This window comes from Chrysemys picta, chromosome 8 (assembly GCF_011386835.1).
Source record: "Chrysemys picta bellii isolate R12L10 chromosome 8, ASM1138683v2, whole genome shotgun sequence".
NCBI lineage: Eukaryota > Metazoa > Chordata > Testudines > Emydidae > Chrysemys > Chrysemys picta.
The window spans coordinates 95,492,552-95,512,563 of NC_088798.1; the positions used below are offsets into that span (position 1 = coordinate 95,492,552).

General features: G+C 44.6%; 2 protein-coding genes across 4 annotated transcripts; both read right to left on the reverse strand.

Moving 5' to 3' along the window:
* Positions 1–8,995: 8,995 nt before the first annotated feature.
* On the reverse strand, positions 8,996–11,238 carry LOC101954021 (cytochrome b-c1 complex subunit 8). 2 transcript variants are annotated; one of them, XM_005302836.4, is made up of 3 exons: positions 11,105–11,238; positions 9,926–10,094; positions 8,996–9,229 (listed from the first exon to the last, which is right to left on the reverse strand). In XM_005302836.4, the coding sequence occupies exons 2-3, from the start codon at positions 10,077–10,079 to the stop codon at positions 9,135–9,137; spliced, it is 249 nt and encodes an 82-aa protein (XP_005302893.1). In that variant the 5' UTR covers positions 10,080–10,094; positions 11,105–11,238; the 3' UTR covers positions 8,996–9,134. The 2 variants fall into 2 exon arrangements, with proteins under 2 accessions (XP_005302893.1, XP_042706806.1); XM_042850872.2 differs by lacking the exon at positions 11,105–11,238 and adding an exon at positions 10,657–10,678.
* A 3,853-nt stretch (positions 11,239–15,091) lies between these two features.
* Positions 15,092–19,254, reverse strand: GDF9 (growth differentiation factor 9). Of its 2 annotated transcripts, none has more exons than XM_065554982.1 (2): positions 18,719–19,254; positions 15,092–16,240 (listed from the first exon to the last, which is right to left on the reverse strand). In XM_065554982.1, exons 1-2 carry the CDS (start codon positions 19,161–19,163, stop codon positions 15,294–15,296), a joined length of 1,392 nt encoding a protein of 463 aa, XP_065411054.1. In that variant the 5' UTR covers positions 19,164–19,254; the 3' UTR covers positions 15,092–15,293. The 2 variants fall into 2 exon arrangements, with proteins under 2 accessions (XP_065411054.1, XP_005302892.2); XM_005302835.3 differs by having other exon boundaries at positions 15,092–16,243; positions 18,719–19,241.
* Between the last annotated feature and the right edge of the window lie 758 nt (positions 19,255–20,012).

Consider the following 20,012-nt stretch of genomic DNA (forward strand, 5'->3'; position numbering starts at 1 on the left):
CTGATCAACACCACTCTTCCCCCCCCCCCCCGTCCCCGTCCCCTGCGCCTCCTTCAGGTTCCCTGGCGTGAAGGAGGCACTGGGAGGGAGGGTGAGGAGCGGGGACTTTGGGTCTGCGCTGCTCCTAAAAGCAGCCAGCACATCCCAGCCCAAGCACTGACTCTGCAGCTCCCATTGGCTGGGAACTGTGACCAATGGGAGCTACGGGGGCAGTGCCTACAGGCAGGGACATCATGTGGAGACCTCCTGGGCCCCCGCCTAGGAGCTGCTGCCTGATGGATGTGCCGGTCGCTTTTGGGAGCTGCCTGAGAAGCGCCACACCCCTCACCCCTTCCTGTACCCTAACTCCCTGCCCCAGGCCAGAGCCTGCACCTGCTCCCTCCTGCACCCAAACTCCCAGCCCAGAGCCTGCACTCCGCACCCCTTCCTGCACCCAAACCTGCCCCAGACTGGTGAAGTGAGTGAGGGTGGGGGAGGGAGAGGAGAGGGAGTGAGCAGGGGCATGGTCTTTGGGAAGGGGGTGGGGCAGGGAGGTCTTGGGGGTCTCCAAAACATTTTAAATCAAAATGGGGGTCCTCGGGTTACTAAAGTTTGAGAACCGCTTTCCTAACACATTAGTCCTTAAAGAGTAAGGATGTCCCCAAGAGTTGCACAAGGCCAATTAAAGGGTGCGGTGTTGGCAGAAAGGGCTGTCTCAAGCCTTTTCTAGAATGAGTCCTGACTTGCAAGACTATATTGTCTTCCTCCATGACTCTGTCTTTGCTGCCAGCTCTCATCCACACCCTCTGTGTGTACCCTATAACATCTGGGCGATAGCCCAGTACCGCCCCGTTTGGTGGGGTGGACTAGCAGCTTGTAGGAAAACTGGGGTAGATAATAAAAGAAGGAAAGGCAAGAAAATGAAAGGCAAGTTTCCTCTCATCTGCCCAAAAACTCTTTCGCTTTAGAAGCAAACTGGTCTAGGAGTTTGCTTTTGTGTTCTTGGCCTAATAGTATTTTCCTCTCCTTCATGGCCTCCTGCAGAGGAGGGAAGTAGTAGATGTGAAAACCTTCAGTTTATTATGACTTTTGACACATTCATAGAATTGTAGGACTGAAAGGGACCTCGAGAGGTGATCTAGTCTAGTACCCTGCCCTCATGGCAGGACTATTTTGTTCAATATCTTCATTAATGATCTCGAGGAGGGCATGGGCTGCACCCTCAGCAAGTTTGCAGATGGCACTAAACTGGGAGGAGTGATAGATCCGCTGGAGGGTAGGGATAGGATACAGAGGGACCTAGACAAAATAGAGGATTGGGCCAAAAGAAACCAGATGAGGTTCACCAAGGACAAGTGCAGAGTCCTGCACTTAGGACGGAAGAATCCCATACACTGTTACAGACTAGGGACCGAATGGCTAGGAAGCAGTTCTGCAGAAAAGGACCTAGGGGTTACAGTGGAGAAGAAGCTGGATATGAGTCAACAGCGTGCCCTTGTTGCCAAGAAGGCTAATGGCATTTTGGGCTGTATAAGTAGGGGCATTGCCAGCAGATCGAGGGACGTGATCATTCCTCTCTATTCGACATTGGTGAGGCCTCATCTGGCGTATTGTGTCCAGTTTTGGGCCCCACACTACAAGAAGGATGTGGAAAAATTGGAAAGAGTCCAGCGGAGGGCAACAACAATGATTAGGGGGCTGGAGCACATGATTTATGAGGAGAGGCTGAGGGAACTGGGATTGTTTAGTCTACAGAAGAGAAGAATGAGGGGGGATTTGATAGCTGCTTTCAACTACCTGAAAGGGGGTTCCAAAGAGGATGGATCTAGACTGTTCGTGGTACCAGATGACATAACAAGGAGCAATGGTCTCAAGTTGCAGTGGGGGAGGTTTAGGTTGGATATTAGGAAAAACTTTTTCACTAGGAGGGTGGTGAAGCACTAGAATGGGTTACCTAGGGAGGTGGTTGAATCTCCTTCCTTAGAGGTTTTTAAGGTCAGGCTTGACAAAGCCCTGGCTGGGATGATTTAGTTGGGGTTGGACTAGATGACCTCCTGAGGTCCCTTCCAACCCTGATATTCTATGATTCTATTATCTAGACCAATTTATTCCTGTGCTTAACCATCCTGACAGGAAGTGTCTAATGTCCAACCTAACCCTTGCTGCACTTTAAGCTCATTGCTGCTTGTCCTATCCTCAGAGGTTAAGGAGAACTGTTTTTCTCCCTCCTTCTTGTAACAACCTTTTATGTATTTGAAAACTGTTGTGTTTCTGGAGAAGAGAAGACAGGACAACAAACCCAATTTTTTCAATGTTCCCTTATAAGTCATGTTGTCTAGACATGTAATCATTTTCGTTGCTCTTCTCTGGACTTTCTCCAATTTGTCTACATCTTTCTTAAAATGTGGCACCCAGAATGTGACACAATACTCCAGTTGAAGCCTAATCAGCGTGGAGTAGAGTGGAAGAAATACTTCTCATATCTTGCTTACAACACTCCTGCTAATACATCCCAGAATGAGGTTTGCTGCCCCTCCCCCCGCTGTTACACTGTTGACTCATTTAGCTTGTGATCCGCTATGACCCCAGATCCCTTTTCCAGTACTCCTTAGATAGTCATTTCCCATTTTGTATGTATACAACTGCTTGTTCTTTCCTAAGTGGAGTACTTTGCATTTCTCCTTATTGAATTTCATGCTATTTAATTCAGTCCCTACATGACATTTTCTTAAACTAGGGAAACATGATCTAGATGAAATTACTATAAGTTGGATACACAAATAGTTGACCAGGAGTAGTTATCAAGGGTTTGCTGTAAAACTGTGAGGGTGTATCTAGTGTAGGGGTGGGCAAACTACGGCCTGGGGGCTGCATCTGGCCTTCAGACATCTTAATCTGGCCCTCGAGCTCCTGCTGGGGAGCGGGGTCCGGGGCTTGACCCACTCCACATGTGCCGTGGCTCTGCGCGGCTCCTGGAAGCAGTGGCATGTCCCCCCTCCATCTGCTAAATGTAGGGGCATTCAGGGGGCTCCCCATGCCTCCCCTACCCCAAGTATTGCCTCCACAGCTCCCATCAGCAACCGCAGCCAATGGGAGTTGTAGGGGTGGCGCCTGCAGCGGGGGCAGCACACAGAGCCACCTGGCTACGCTTCCGTGAAGGAGTCGAAGGGGGGACATACCTCAAGCAGCTCCCGGAAGCAGTGGCAAGCCCTGCCCGGACCCAGCACCCCGGACCCAGCCCTGATCCCTCTCCTGCCCTCTGAACCCCTTGGTTCCATCCTCCTGCACCCCCCCCCCACTTCTGCCCCAGCCTAGAGCCCCCTCCCACATCCTGAACTCATTTCTGGCCGCACCCCCAGACAGAGCCCTCACTCCCTCCTGCACCTTAACCCCCAATTTGTATGGCGGGCTATGAATGCTCATGAATTTCCATACCCACATGTGGCCCTCGGGCCAAAAGGTTTGCCCAACCCTGATCTAGTGTGATCCTGCAGGGGTCAGGGCTGGGTCCAGTACTATTAGTGACTTGGATAATGAAGTGGGGCATATGTATAAAATTTGTGGATAACACCAAGATGGGAGGGGTTGCAAGCACTTTGGAGGACAGGATTAGAATTCAAAATGAGCTTGACAAATTAGAAAATTGATTCGAAATCAAGATGAGAGTCAATAAAGACATGCAAAGTACTATGCTTAGGAAGGAAAGGTCAAATGCACCACTACAAAATGGGGAATAACTGGCTAGGCAGTAGTACTGCTGAAAAGGATTTGGGTGTTATAGTAGATCACAAATGGAATATGAGTCATCAATGTGATGCAATTGTGAAAAAGGTTAATATCGTTCTGGGGTGTATTAACAGTAATGTCATATGTAAGAGATGGGAAGTAATTGTCCTGCTGGACTTGGCACTGGCAAGGTCTCAGGAGTACTGTGTCCAGTTCTGGGCCCCACACTTTAGGAAAGATGTGGTGAAATTGGAGAAGAAGGCAACAAATTATAAAAGGTTTAGAACACTCGACCTCTGAGGAAAGGTTAAAAAAAACTGGGCATGTTCAGGCAGATAGTCTTCCAAGTATGTTAAGGGCTGTAAGAGGACTATGATCAACAGTTCTCTATGTCCACTGATGGTAGGACAAGCAGTAATTGGCTTAATCTGCACTAAGGGAGATTTAGGTTAGATATTAGGAATAACTTTTGAACTATAAGGGTAGTTAGGCTCTAGAATAGGCTTCTAAGGGAGGTTGTGGAATCCCCGTCATTGGATGGTTTTAAGAATAGGTTAGCTAAACACCTGTCAAGGAAGGTCCTATCTCAGCACAGGGGGCTTGACTTGACCTTTTGAGGTCACTTCCTGTCTATGGTGCTATGCATGTGCAACACTCTGTACCTGGCTCCCAAATCTACTCCACATACAGTTATATCTCAGTGAGAATCAATCTAGTGAAGGGTTTTGGAGATTAGAGCTAGTGTAGGAATGAATATCTTTAGCCCATTCCCTTACACTTCTTTTAGGAACACTGAGGATTCTGGAGAGCATAGTGGCTGAAAAGTATTCTGAGTTCCTTTGAAGCTACTGTATAATGACACGATACAGTTAAAATACATAAATTCCAGTACAGAAAGATTTAAATGATCCCTATCAAACATCCTTGACATAGAAGTGTGTACAGTAGTTTTCCACAACTTCATGTGCAGATACTTGCTGATGCCAACTCGGAGGGAGGAATTTCAATTATAACGCCATGTTGTAGGACTGATGCCCTCTAAATATGCAAAAAACAGCCCTTGCATTTATCTTGTAGGCCAATTGGACTGGTGTTCAAAATAGAAACCTTACATAGTATCAGACAGATTTTCTGTCTCTCTCCCCTCCACACACACTCTCTCTCTCTCTCTCTCACTTCTGGCTACCTCTGTACCAGCTCACTGGGAGCAAGAATTAAACCTTTTGTAACCCTCTCTCTGGGCCTGCTGTTTAAGATAGAGATCAGTTGGTAAAGTACAGCAGGTCAAAAGGGCTGAGCCTGAAGCAATTGATTGTGCTGACGATGAGCCCTTTTTTCCTTTGCATCTTGTTCTGAGGAACCCGAATACATTCTCCGGCCAGTCTCTATATTGCCTACTTAGCAGCCCTTACAAACAAGCAGAGATGAGTACAAGAAGCAATTGTCAGCCAGTACCAGGGCCGGCTCCAGCATTTCTGCCGCCCCAAGCAAAAAAAAAGCCACGATCGCGTGGCAATTGGGGGGAAGGGGGGAGGGAAAAAAAACTGCGATCGGTGGCGGCAGTTCAGCGGCAGGTCCTTCGCTCCTAGAGGGAGTGAGGGACCTGCCCCCCCCCCCCCCGAATTGCCACAGGTGCCGCCCCTCTCCCTTTGCCGTCCCAAGCATCTGCTTGTTAAGCTGGTGCCTGGAGCTGGCCCTGGCCAGCACTTTAAGCAGGGAGCTGGAAAGGCTGTTAGAATCTCAGCTGGCATGATCTTGTACAAGTTACGTAATCTCCTTTATGTGCCAATTTCCCTATTTGTTAAATGGGACTTGTGGGTTGTGTGGTGTGACGGTTAATTTGTCTGTAGTGGACTTTGAAAGTCTGAGCTGTATAAACATAGCTGCCCCCCCCCCTTGGGAAACAGTAGCTTCCAGTTTAGAAAGCAGCACTCTCCCTATTTTCTTGCTTATGCAAGTCCCCTCTTGTATTTCTTCTGAAAGGTGAATATCATAGCAGTGGAAGTCAACCAGGTGTCTTTTTATTTCCAGAACAGGTAAAACATGGGTAATGGCAGCTTCCCCAGCCCTGACATGAAAGGACATCAGATGTGGGCTGTCATTCAGATGGCATTCTTTACCGGATAAGGATTAACATAAAGGATATGGATACTAAGTTTGGGATGAAGGATGTGTGTGTGAATCCAAGAACGGGGTGGAGATGCACTGCAGCAGAATGCAGCAATTTGCTCAAATTTTAGTTCAACAGCTCTCAGCGCTTGAAATATTCTCAGGCTTGACAAAGCAAGTAAAATAATAAAAATAAAGCAAATGCTGTAGCCAAGTGCTTTTGGCATGCAGCAGAAAGAATGTGTTCCCCAGCTTGAAGAAATAGTCCTTCCCTAGGGAAGACGTCCATTACAGGAACTGATACAGAAACGATACGAGTTCAGTAAAATCAAACTGTAGAGCATTGTTGGGAAAAAAAAAAAGGTTTACACTTTTAATGAGTTTAACTTGTAGCAGGCTAAACCTGTCATTTAAGCTTTGAAACAGATGTGTTTGAGGGAGGGAGGAAAAAAAGCAAAATCTCTTAAGGTGCTGAAAGCTTGCAAAGGAAGCCTGTCTTCTCTAACAATAATGGGCCTTATACTGTGATCTAGTATTATTAAGTCTGCCTTTGATGAGCTTTGCCACCATTCTTACTAGTACAAAAGTTATCACCTACCAATGTTTGCCATAGTGGCTTGGAAATTGTAGCTATTTCCGTACACTAGGTTTAGGCTTTGATGCCATTGAAATATTACTCCTGAGGGAATTCTGCTCCAAAAAATAAAAATTATGTGCACAGTATTTTAAAATTCTGCAAATTGTATTTGTCAATAAATGTGGCTCCAGCATGGCAGTGGGGAGCACAGGCCACTGGCTGCACTGAGGTGGGAGATCACCCTGAAGCCTCCACCTCCCCCAGTACAGGGATTCGGCAGTGAGGCTGCACCTGACCTTAACATAGTGCAAGGGCTGGGCCTGTCCGAGAAACACCCCGGAGTTCTGCCCCTCTGCATCAAATGTGGGTGGGCAGGGTCAGCCCTGCAGGATCCAAATGTGGAGGGGCTTAGTGGGGGGCGGGATCCAGGTGTTGGGTGAGAGGTTTCTGTGTGGGGCAATCTGGGTGTGGGCAGCTCAGTGGGAAATTGGGATGCACAGGGGCTCGTTGCAGGGGCAATGGGACTTCAGAGGATCCAGGTGAAGGTGGTTTGGACTCTATGGGGGGGGGGGATAGACTCTGGGGAGATGGGGCTCAGCAGGGGTGGTCTGGGTTTGAGGGGCTTAGTGGGGGGGTCTGGATGCTGGGGGAGTGGGGCTTGATGGGGTGGGGGTCTGGGTGGGGGTCCAGGTGGGGTTGGGCTTGTCGGGCTGAGAGTTCGATGGGCTTGCTTAACAGGGGACCCCAGCTGCTACCGCATGCCAGGCTCCCACTTCCCCCCCTCCCCTTACTTCCACATTCTCCTCCTCCTGCCCTATTCCACCTCTCTTCCTTCCCCACTGCCTCTTCACCCAACCCCCTTGCCTTATTCCCCTCCCCTTACCCAGCCCCACCACAGGCACTCACTGTTGCACAGAAACAGGAAGGCTCCCAGCAGACACAAAGGGAGCACGACTGGCATTAGAAAAAGGCAGCATTCAGCTGCAGTCAGCAGAGCTGAGAGGTAGCCTCCTTCAGCGGGGCAACTCTGTGCTTGCAGAAATGGGTGGGGGGGGGGAGCAGCATGTAACCCCATGTGCCCCCCCACCTTGCCTTTGGGGGGAAATCCCCCCCAAAAAACTGCACACATACTCATCCCCCTGCCTTGCCCCTGCATGGCTTTCCTGTCATTTGCTGCAAGGAAGTGAAGTAATGGGCTGGGGGGAGGAGGCATTTTCTGCAGGCACACACAATTCCCCCAGGAGTAAAATATAACTCAAACCTAAAGTCAAACTAACAATGTAACTAATTTTTCATCAGCACAGGATGAGCCAACAAGGTGATTTAGCACTGAAAGGCTATTTGCATTATCTTCAGGATTTTCTACATGCTTGGCAAACATTTAAGACGGGCTGATCCATTCCCGACAAAGCAGTATGAGCTTCTTCACTTCAGTTAGGGTTCGACTATGCTAAAATTTAAATCTGTTACATCAAGCTATTAAGGTTAAATGCAGCCAGTATTCCTACATTGTCTTGCTCCTTGAAGATGCAGCCCTCTGAACACAGTGATAGTTATCACAAAGGCAATATGCATTCAGAGAAAAGAATTTCACTCAGTCTCTCTGCCACGGACACGCCCTGCACATTCTCAGCAGCTGCCTGAGGAACAACATGGTAGAGTGGCAGAAGGGTGCTTTTCATCCTAGCTCTAGGCAAAGGGGAAAAGCAATTGGAACTAGCTGAAGTTCTTTAGCTGTTTGGCCTGAGAAAGGTGAAGCCCTTTTAGCATACCCTGGCAGAGCCTGTGTTGACACTGCCCATAAAAGAAAACAGATGTTCCGATTACTTTTTAGAGACAAGCTGGAAAAGGAAAAACCTTGGGTATAAATATAGTTCTACAACAGCCATTACAGACAGGAAGTTATCTAAATATAGCCTAGTAGAAACCTATCTCAGGTATAAAGATGATTTATTTTACAGGGACCATCTCTGAACTGAGAAACAGTTCTGTGTTGGTAACACCACTACCTAATTTATCCCAGTGGCCAATGAATTAGACACCTCATACAAGAGCCAGCTAAATAAAACCATTATTGTGTAATCATTTTCACAATAGGGCAGGGGTTCCCAAACTTTTGAGGGTCACATCCCCCCTTACAACTGTCCATGCCCCCCTGGAGCCATGGCTTGGGGGAGGGGGAAACGCCAACAGGAGTAAAGAGGCTGAGGCTGGGGGTGGGTCTCGGGCTGGACTGAGGCTCGGGGCAGAGCTGCAGCTGGGCCTGGGCCAGGTGCCGCTCCGTTCCCGGCCTTGTCCCCCAGCTGGGAATGGAACCATGGCCAGCAGCCGAGGCTGTTGCAGGGCTGGGAGCGGAGCCGTGCGGAGGCTGGGGATGGGGCCAGGGATGCAGCTCGGGGAAGGACCAGAGCTCACCTTTGTCTGCCTGAAGACAACACTGCATCAGTTACATTCAGTGTGTCTGGAATGTCTTTAATGGTGATAAAGGCTAGACACTCTTCAAATGAAAACTTAGATTCTGCAGAATTTAAAATCTGTCAGGGAGCCTCAGTTGTATCAAGTGAGTGAGACAAAGCAGTCAAAGACAAGAATTCCACACAACACTGCAGGATAGGAACTAAGATTTATTGAACAAGCTTTCACAGCCTGCTAGAATAAATATCCTTTTGTGTGTATGTGAACAAGTTTAGAAACAAGGAAGGGACTCTGACATTAATACACTAAGATCTCCCTATTAGCTGTATTACTCATCATTTTCAAAGTCAGCAGCGTTCTTCCTTTTCAGTCGCTCAAATTCTTCGTTCCCCCAGATGTAAACAACATAGGCCAGCACAAAAGCTTAAACAAAAACAAACAAAAAAAGCAGTGAATATCTACAAGTTACATTACAGTAGATACGTGAAAATGTCTTGCATTATGCTGCATTGATTACAGTCCTGGGATAGACGCTGGAAGTTACTGTAGAGATCACCATGTTTTAAGGCGATTCCTTTGGATTTTTAAAGCCCTCGCCAATATAAGAGTTAAACACCTAAAAATCATCCCGATGAGTATTTGCACTCTGCCATCATCCTATTATGGATGCCTAGATTTGCAGGCAATCGTGCGTGTACTATGAATGGCCCTATGGTGTATGAAGAGTTCCTCCTGACATCTCTTAGCCCATTCCTCTGGATTTAAATCCACTCATGACAGCTGCTGGCCTCATATCTAGAACATTTTCTCTTTCATCTCCCTTTATGTAGCATACCTGCTCCACAAACTGTCTCATGCATTTGTAGTTTTGATGATGGTTTTATTCCCTGAATTTGTTTAAGATCTTCTTATAAAAGTTTTAACATAAAATTCCATGCTTGTGGGCAGGGGAAGATTATTTTATAAGCTTTTTTAAAATATCAAAGATTTGAAATATAGATGCAGAAATGACACCAATCAGCATCTTTAATTTAACTCTGGCGTTAGTGAATACAGTACATATGGTACACAAGGCAGTTCAGAAGTTTAAATAATTCACTCAAAGGAATTAGGACTTACGAGGAGCTACCCTGAAGACCTGTGAACGAAATCGCCGCCATACATTTGGAATTCCTTTGGTGAAGTAGTTAGGGAATGCCCTCTGCTCGAATGGAGACAAGCTGTAAGTGATCACATGCCTCACTCTTTCCAAGTTTCCAAAATGGCCACCCATTTTTAATTGCCTGTACTGCAAAAGCAAAGTGCTAGTTACTATGGAGATAGACTGATTTTAAACACAATATTCCTTAGGGTGGATCCAAATCAATGATTTATATGATAAAAAAATTGGATTTTTAACATTTAAATAGTTTTTCTTTTTAAAAATAAATCGAGTTAAAACAAAAGCTGAATTTAATACAAAATATGTTAAGGCCTAAACTTATTATAATCTCTTCAAACATTTAAATAAAAAATATGCTGCACTCACAAGTCTATCAAAAACTTTGAACTACAGGATGCTTTTCTATATAAAGAATCCGTCAATGAAATTCTAAGTTTTGAGATCACGCTTTATAAATACAGCACAATAGGTATTAAACTGTATTAAAGGCTTGATCCCGTGGAGGACTTAGAGGTGGTGTTACTGAGTGCAAGAGACTGGCAAAGTCGTCACAAGCATTTGGACCCAGCCTCTGAATCCAGAAGACACCATCGTGTGTATCATCACTAAGTAGCAAAAAGATGCACCAAATGTAACGTAAAGGCTCTACTTAAGTTGAAAATCAACATGTTTTGAGGGTTATATCTACCCCTGAGAATGCACCTCTCTCCGCAAAATGTCTGAGGTACAAATGGAAACGCTGACTAAAATCAAGGATTTAAATCGAGGCTTTCCACTTGGTGATTTCAATCAAGCCACCTGGAAAGGGCTGAGACGCGTGTAGAGGCGGGATGAGCAGAGAGGAAGCTACGCGGTGTTACTTCAACTTCCACCCCGGGCTCCCGCTTCAGCGCCACTGGGGACTCGGGCCGGGCCGGGTCGGGGCCAGGCCGGGGTTACAACAAGGTCTGGCTGGGTGGGGATGGGACCGAACCGCATTTGGGAGGAAGGGAGCCGGACTGTGCCAGTAACTCTCCGGGGGCAGCCGCAGCCCTGGGGGAGACCCGCCACCCCCCGCCCGAACAGCCCCCGCAGCCGCATGGCCACACCCGCCGGGCCCCGGCAGCGGCGGCTCCCCCAGACCGCTCCGCTCTCACCCAGGCCCGCTCGCTCGGACGTCCGGAGGTCACGTCTCTGCGGTCCTGCCAGGGCCCCCTTTCCGCTTCCGGGGCGCCATCCGGGTTCACCGAGCGGCCTGGCCCCGCCTCCCGAGCGAGGGGCGGAGAGGACGGGAAGGCGGCAGCGCCCCCTGCAGGCTGAGAGGGCGAAGGAGGCCGGGACCCCTACGCGACTACCCGCTGCGGTTCCTCCGTTCCCGCACTGCCCCCGCGGGGTCTCCAGGGTCCCTCTACCCCCCACTGCCCCCGCGGGGTCTCCAGGGTCCCACTGCCCCCCACTATTCCCACGGAGTCGCCCTAGTCTCGTCCCCCCCACTACCTCCGCAGGGTCTCCAGGGTCCCTCTGCCCCCCACTATTCCCACGGAGTCGCCCTAGTCTCGTCCCCCCCACTACCTCCGCAGGGTCTCCAGGGTCCCTCTGCCCCCCACTATTCCCACGGAGTCGCCCTAGTCTCGTCCCCCCGACTGCTCCCGCGGGGTCTCCAGGGTCCCTCTGCCCCCCCACTGCTCCCGCGGGGTCTCCAGGGTCCCTCTGCCCCCCACTATTCCCATGGGGTCTCCATGGTCTCTGCCCCCCCCAATACCTCACAGGGTCTCCAGGGTCCCTCTGGCCTCCCCTTACTGCCCTCCCCCATTGGGAACTACTACACACAGGCTCTATGGTACTATCCCCATCCCCCAGGCATAACCTCTCCTGAGGTTACTCTGACCCTCCCACCACCTCTCAGTGAATTAATTATTGTTTCTATTTGTAGAGCGCAGCCAGGGCTGGGTGTGGGGTGACCATGCTGGGGCCTTTAGCACCACTCTGAGGTCATGGTACTAGGCCCCTTGCTTGTGCCAAATAGGGTAATACTGATCCATGCATAGGGGCTATAGGAGTAGCAGCTGCTGCTATTACAGCCAATAGGTTAATTAACCTGGTAGCCCCAGACCCTGACCTTGCCTTTGACACAGGTCTTGTTCATTCAGACCAGTTTTGCTTGTTTTGGGGGAGTTTCCTAAATTTCTTCCTTAATGAGAGGAGGGTAAGGTTTCTTTCGTCTTCAGCATCTTCCAAGTGCTTCCCTCCTACCACAAAGGCCCTGCATCATCTTCACTAAGAAGCCTGTTAACACCACATGATTCATCCAGAAAGATTGTTGCTGGCCCAGGCACCGAGGATGGAAGAACCAGTCTGATGAGCAGGGTACTGAAAATAGCCAAGTATAAGAATCAAGCTTGCTTGTCTTACATGACAGCATATTGTACTGCTACTGAAGGGTCATACTGGCCCGAGATTAGAGTTTACAGTCAAAATTCACACCAGTTTGAAATTGTGTATAAAGTACTTCATTGATCTGCTGTGGTCCTGAGAGGTCAGTAAATAGAATCAATTGGTATTTTGGCAGACATTTTCTAATGGTTAAAATTGAGGTTAGGGCTGAAGAATTTTATAGTTTTTTTTTTTTTTAAATATATATATAAAGTAAGTTTTTAATTTCAGTTTGTAAAATCTCAGGTTGGTCAGCTTTCCTGCCTCAAGCTGTAACCTGAACAGTTGCAAGGATCAGGCTAGAATTCTTCATCCTAGCAGCTACACCATTGCACAATTAGGACTTGCTCCTATCATCTTTTATTTGCCCAACTCAACCCAGTAACTTCACACACATAAAAGAGTCTACAGCATCAGGATCTTTGCTAGTTGTATTCTGAAGGTTTGTTTAAGTCTTCCCCTCAAACATCAGATTGTCCACTATGGCAAGTAGAATAGGCATAGCCTCATCAGGTGTGCTAAACTTTATGTAAACATTGTAGTTTATCACTAGGATTTTGCAAGACTGGTTTTTACATTAGGTGAAGTGAAGAGGTAAAGTAAGGATCTTGAACTCACTACAGAGTCAAATTCCTCTCTGAACTGGATTAAAATCACTTCATCTGTTTGTGCCTGTTTTCCCCATCTACAGAATGTGGATTAGTATTACAGTAGTACCTGGGAGCCTCACCTCACAAACCAAGACAGCATTGTCATAGGCACTATCAAAACACACACAAAAAACATTCCTGCCCAGAAGAGTTTATAATCTCAGTAATACTTCCTTGAGAGGATGGGTTGTGAAGTGCTGTAAAAGCCTCAAGTTAAAGACAGCTGAACAGTCCCTATTTCTTAAGTTCTCAATGTACAACAGTTAGTTTTCCAGAAAGAAGCTCATGATTATAATAAGTACACATATGGAACATGTCTTGCCTTGGTATATTTACTAGATAGTTACCATTCTCTCTCCCATGTCCATAAAAATAAAAAAAATAAATCACACATTCACCTCTTGTGCTTTAGATTTGGAACTGCACAACTCCCCGCACAACATTTACTGCTCTAGCTCACTATCCCAGAACTAAGAATTAGCTGGCAGGATTCTAAAACATAGATTTTAAAAGTATTTTTATGGTAAAAAGAGGGTTTCTTTATACTTAAGAATAGATTGTCATTTTAAACAGCTACTCTTAAGGAGCAAGCTTTGAACTAGAAAGGCATTGTAGAATCACACCAGGTGAAAGGGGGACTCAGGAGCAATTAAAAAAAAATCTGTTCTAAAAAAAAAAAAATCTTAAAATGACTTAAAACTAGTCTTATGTGCAGTAGCTGCCTGTCTAGAGCTCTGGGGGCAGGTTTCCATTACAGAGTGTATGTTTACAGCAGAAGTTCATGGGAATAGATGTTTAGAATAGTAACAGGACCAGAGATTTAGGCCTGGAGATCCATAGGAGTAGGGAACATTAAGTTATTTGAGATATTGAATTTAAAATTTAAAGCAGTTAAGCCTGGCCTCTTTTTTTTATTTAAAAAAGTATTCAGGTTTAGGAATACCAGTACATACAGTAGAATCTCAGAGTTACCACCACCTCAGGAATGGCGGTTCATAACTCTGCAATGTTTGTAACTCTGAACAAAACATTATGGTTCTTTGAAAGTTTACTACCAAACATTGACTTAATTCAACTTTGAAACTTTACTAGGCAGAAGAAAAATGGTGCTTTTGACCATCTTAATTTAAAATGAAAAAAAAAGCACAGAAAATTCTCACCTTGTCGATTTTTTTTTTTTAAATCTTTCCCTTATTTTATTAGTTTAACACTCTACTTGCTTTTTCTCTGCTACTGTCTGATTGCATACTTCTGGTTCCACATGAGGTGTGTAATTGACTGGTCAGTTCATAACTCTACTGTATTTAAGTAACATTTAACTTCAGCAGGAAGTGTGACTGAACTGTTTATTTTTTGAAATGTTCTTTTCAAAGCTGTATATTTAAGTTCATCATACCAAGTATGGTTTCATTTCTAAAGTTTAGTTCACAGTCTGAACAGTTATTTCTTGTTCATAGCTGGCCAGAGTAGAAAAAGCAGCAGCATTAAAAAGTTACTAAATGCCAGTTTTAAATAACCTATTAGTAAGGAGTGTAATTTTTCCTGCTAACTGTAGAAACAATTCTCTTAAATGTTTGAATGAGAATATTTTTACTAGTTACTGCCCAGAAATGTAGTTAGACTTCCTGGTACAAAATTAGGACTGTCTCCAGATAAGTAGTATAGTCACTTACCACCAACCTCTAAGAAAGCCCTAACAGTTTGACAAAACAGGTGGTCCATTTATCAGAGAACCTTGAATTTTGTCAACCAGGAGAGGGAACTGGTTTGAATCATTAAAAGCATACTTAAAAATTGAGGAAGTCAGAAATACTAAAGGCTCCTTCTGTGCTCAGACACTTGCCAAAAATATAAAGTGTCTTTTGGATGCAAGCAAGACTGAACAAGAACCACACAAATGCCATGACATGACAGGTGTTTATTCCCCTTATTTTTATCCATAGCATTAAAGCTTACAATAGAATGAAATCCTTTACACTTTTATAAAAGATACAAGTTATGGATTATTTCTCCATATAAAAAGGAAATTAAGTAAAATTTCCTTAAATTTCTATTTTCATATTTCCAATTAGTTACAAGGGGCTACAAAAATAAGTGATGCCATTATGCAGTTACCTGCCATGGACTCCATGCTAAATTGATAGCATATCTATTTCATAGAAGTTACTTACACTTATGACATTCAGTTTTTCCAAGACTACAGATGGCTTAGAGTATTGGAAAAATATTCTGAAATAAGTAGCAGTAAAGTGGTGTTTAAATGTTACCGACAAGTACATTTAGTAGCTATCATATCTTCATATTCTTTGTAGACTATAGAACCATCAGGCTCTATTGTCAAGACACTCAAGGGACTATATTCAGCAGGAATGCAAGAAGGCCTTGGAACAGAGGAGTCCAATTTCTCATATATGATGTTCTGTACCATTGTATGGACAGGAGAGCCATAACGATGCCCAACCACCCTTGGGCAGTCACCTTTGCAATATTGAGGGTTATATCTGTGTGGTGCTATTATCCATTTGTCCCACTTTAGTTGGCTAAAACTTAGTCGGAAGTTGTGAAGCTCACATTCATTTTGGGGAAACAGGAATTGTTTGAAGTATTCACTCAAATTATAAGTTGGAGCAGATGGGTTCTCTTTCACATCATCTCTTCGGTGGCGAGATGCCCTTTTATTCTGCATATTTTCTGTTCCCATTTCTTTCATGGAATCTGCAAGTGGATTATTTCTCCATCGGGACCACATTGGATTCTTCCTTCTATGCCTGAGGGAGTTCCACCTACGATAAGCTTGCTCACTGGTGTCATTTAGGTACAATAAAAGAGAAGGAGGCACCAATGCCGTGTTAAAGGAATTTCCCTGTTTAGAGTTGTGGTGTTGATCATCTTTCAGACAAGTGAAATTCACAGCCATATGGATACTCCTCTTGTTAGAGGCAATTAGAGGCTGAAGAAAAGAGGTCACATCAATCTCAACCCATTTGTGTCTTCTGAGTTCAAAGTGCAGATTAAAAGTAATTGACTGAGGTACATTGGGACACACTTGACCAGAAGGATCATTTTCCCTAACAGCTAAGTGGCACGTGCATGTAATGGCAGAAGAACTAAAAACTGATCTGTCAAAGGAGTAGAGCAAGACAGACTTGAGTAAATGCTCCAGCGCAGTAACACGATCCAGATTGAAAAGCAGATCCACTGAGCGAAGGTCTTCTGAGAAAGAAAACAAAGTCTCTGTAGAGATTAAACAATTTTCAGTACACCTCTACCCCGATATAATGCGACACGATATAACATGAATTCGGATATAATGCAGTAAAGCAGTGCTCCGGGGGAAGGGGGGCAGGGCTGCGCACTCCAGTGGATCAAAGCAAGTTCGATATAACGCGGTTTCACCTATAATGCGGTAAGATTTTTTGGCTCCTGAGGACAGCGTTATATCGAGGTAGAGGTGTAGTACTTGATAATGTGCATAATCAAACAAATAATTTAGACCTCAAAATTCAATTGAACTTAAATTTGGTAGTCTGGCAGGGAATGTCCACCAGGATTCCAAAACCTTATTACTCTAAAGAAAATGCATCAATTTGTCCAAAAAAAAAAAAAAAAAAAAAAAAAAAAAAAAAAAAAAAAACACACTCACAACACACCCCCACACCCCCCACAACCAAACAAATTAACATTTTGGAGGCACCAACAAATGGTCAATTGACCTGCTGGCTCCACACATTGTTCACGCAGTTGTGCCAACACTAGTGATACTTCATAAAAAAAAGGGGCAGTAGGCAAAAATCTGTTTCTATTAGGTGAAGGAAGAATTGCAAAACTGAATATGATAGAAATGGCAGAGAAAAAAATATCTTTGTAGGATTTTAAGAGGTATTAGAAACTAGTGGGTGAGGAGGAAGCTATACAAACAAGATTGTTGACAATATCCTCCCTTAGTGTCAGTCACAGGGAGACAGGAATTGCCTACTGGGTTAGACCCCTGGTTTATAGGGGTAACATTCTTTCAGAGAGTTGCCAGTACTAGGCCCTTCAGAAGGCTGTGCAAGAAACCCTGAAATAAGTAGTTGTGAGAAGATCTACCTCCATGAAAGTCATCCTAACCTGTTGTAGTTAACCCCTTGGCTTTGATGTTTTTCCAAATTTTTCTTCATTAACTACAAACAACACTGGATATTCTTGTTCATGTAGATATCCAGTCCCTCTTTGAATTTTGCTAAATTCTTGGCCTCCATGACATCCTGTGATAATGAGCGTTGCAGTCTGGTCATACATTGTATATAAAAGTATTTCCTGTGTCAGCTTTGAATTCGCTATCTTTCAATTTCATTGACGGTCTCCTTGTTCTTGTATTATGAAATAGGGAGGACAGATGCTCCTGATCTTTTCTATACCATTTGTTATTTAATACTTTTATCATGTTCCCCTTTTACTCATCTGCTTTCTAAGGTAAAGAATTCCAGTTGTTTCATTTGGAGCATGCTACTAATCTTTGTTAGCCTTCTCTGAACCTCCTCTAATTCTGCAACCTTATTTATTGAGATAGGGAGACCAGTACTGCATAGAATATTCTAAGTGAGGGCTTTACTGATTTAATATAGCTGCTCATAGTATTTCATGCTATTCTCCATTCCACTAAACCTAAAATTATTTGCTTTTTTGAGCATAGCTGCACATTGAGATTGTGAGTTAGTTCAAGTTTAGCCACCTGAATCACTATAACAACATAGAAGACATCTTAAAAGGAGACACACCCATAATTAGTTTTTGCTTTCAAGCATTACATTACCATGCTACACAGGGGATTTTATAGTAATGTACCTAAAATGGTAGTTTGGCTGCAGTTTATGTGGCAGGTCATAACTAATAAATCTTATCACTTTTATTAAATCTCATCTTACAGAGCACTTTGCCTTAAAATATATTGTGAAGATTCACATCTGTAGCCAGACATATACATACATATATATACACACATACATATATATATTTTTAACCTGGATGGAGAAACCCTGAGTCAGAGTTGAAGTAACAGGTCCACAGCCATATATGTAGGATTAGAAGTCAAGAATTGCTGGTTGCCAGTCTTGTGATCTGACCACATCTTTCACCCCACCCCACCATTTCCTCCTTGAAGCTTCCCAGCTGCATCAGTTTGTAATTAACTCATCGGAAGTCATGCTTTCCAAGTATGGATATTCATAAAGTATGGATGAAAATGGGGGAAATGGAGTGGTTCTTCTCGAATAGAAAGTACAGCAGAAACAGTGGACTAATTTGGAAAAGTCCTCTTGTAATGGGATCCCAACACATCATTAATAAGATCTCAATACTGAAGCAGATTTTGCTGACTGTGTAAAATGCAGAATTTAAAAGTCAGTAAAAGGACAAAAGACAGCCAACAAATTTGAATTATTTCTTTTTCCTGCTTTACTCAATATAGCTTTAGATGTGGCTATTATATAGGTCAAAGGCCTAAATTATGGAGAAGCCTGGCCTAAATTCCCTTTAAGGAGAGGCAGATTATGGAAAAACCCATTCAATGCAAGGAAAGAGTCAGTCAGTAGATTTAACAGTTACACCTCTATAGAGAATAGAGGTTTCTTTATTCTAGCCTATTGAAGGAAAGGGGAAGACGGTCTTAATTACCCCTCCCCCCCCCCCAGGTCTTTCCTCACCTACCTTTTATTTGGTCCTTGGGGTAGTGCTTGCACTCAGCAAATGGAGTGAGGAGCCAGACAGTGTTGTAGAAATGATTTTTGTTGGCTTTTGGGATCCCTTCTTTTGTGGCAGACATCTTATATAGCCGCTTCATATATCTCAGGGCTCTGGCATCTGGTTGGAGTCTTGGGGCCTCACCTTCCCAACTGTGAGGTTTCTGGTCAGACAGCACCTTGAGAAGGGGTGGCAAGAGGGCATAGCCATTTCTCACACTTGGTGGCAATAGCAACACTGGAGGTAGCTCAGGGGGCTCATCCTCAGGAACAAGCAACAGCTCAGGGATCCTCTCAGACACTACCTCATCCCTAGAGCTAGGGGAACACAGAGCAACAGAAGAAAGTAACCTGATAGAGTAATAGAAACAGATGAAGATTCTCCAGGGAATTACCATGATGCTGGAGGTCATAGCAGAAAAACCCTATCCCCATGACAGGTTATATCATAGAAGAGAAAAAGAACTAAACCTGGCCTCTTAAATATATTTCAGGTGTGAGTGGGAAGGAAGCATCTCTCTGATTACACCAGAGGGAGAGACCTACAGCTGTGGAGTGAATCCAAGTGGCCATTTGAGTTCAGGCTAGAATCTTTGCACATGTAGGCAAACAAGCACCCCGCTCTCACAACTTACCCACTTTCACATGGAAGCCATTATTAATTATAGAAAGGTGCTAATTAATTAGCATGTTTATCCTCTCTAGCTTCCAGAAGGGACCACAAGAAATGATGGCTGAATAATAGTTATTCTGGCTGGCTGTAGTTACCGCCCCAAAGCAACTTGTGATTCTAACATAGCTGTGACATTCAAACATGTTTTTACCACAATAACGATGCCCACCCAAAGGTAACTGTTAAAAAAACCGCAGTGATAATCTTTTAATGAGCTGGTAAGAAAAAGGTTCCTGTAGAAAGACTGAAATTGGGTTTCTTACAGTACCACAGCTGAGATAACGGGGAATAAGAGAAGAAGAAGGAAATAGAGGGAAAGGTTCAGAGTAACTGAAAGAAACAGGAAACAAGAGTCCTTCATGAATAATTCTTTAATTTGAAATCTGATGTTCAGCTGCTCTGGTACACTCTGGGCACAGTCTGAATGCCTTCTATAGGTAGATCTCTCTGGTGAGCTAAGTAGTGATAGTATACTAGTAATGAGAGGGACTAAAAGTGAACACACTGTGTTCTAAGCATGGATCTCTGAGATAGAAATGGCTGAATTCCTATCCCTACTCACCCTGTTAATTTCTTGTGTGATCTTTGG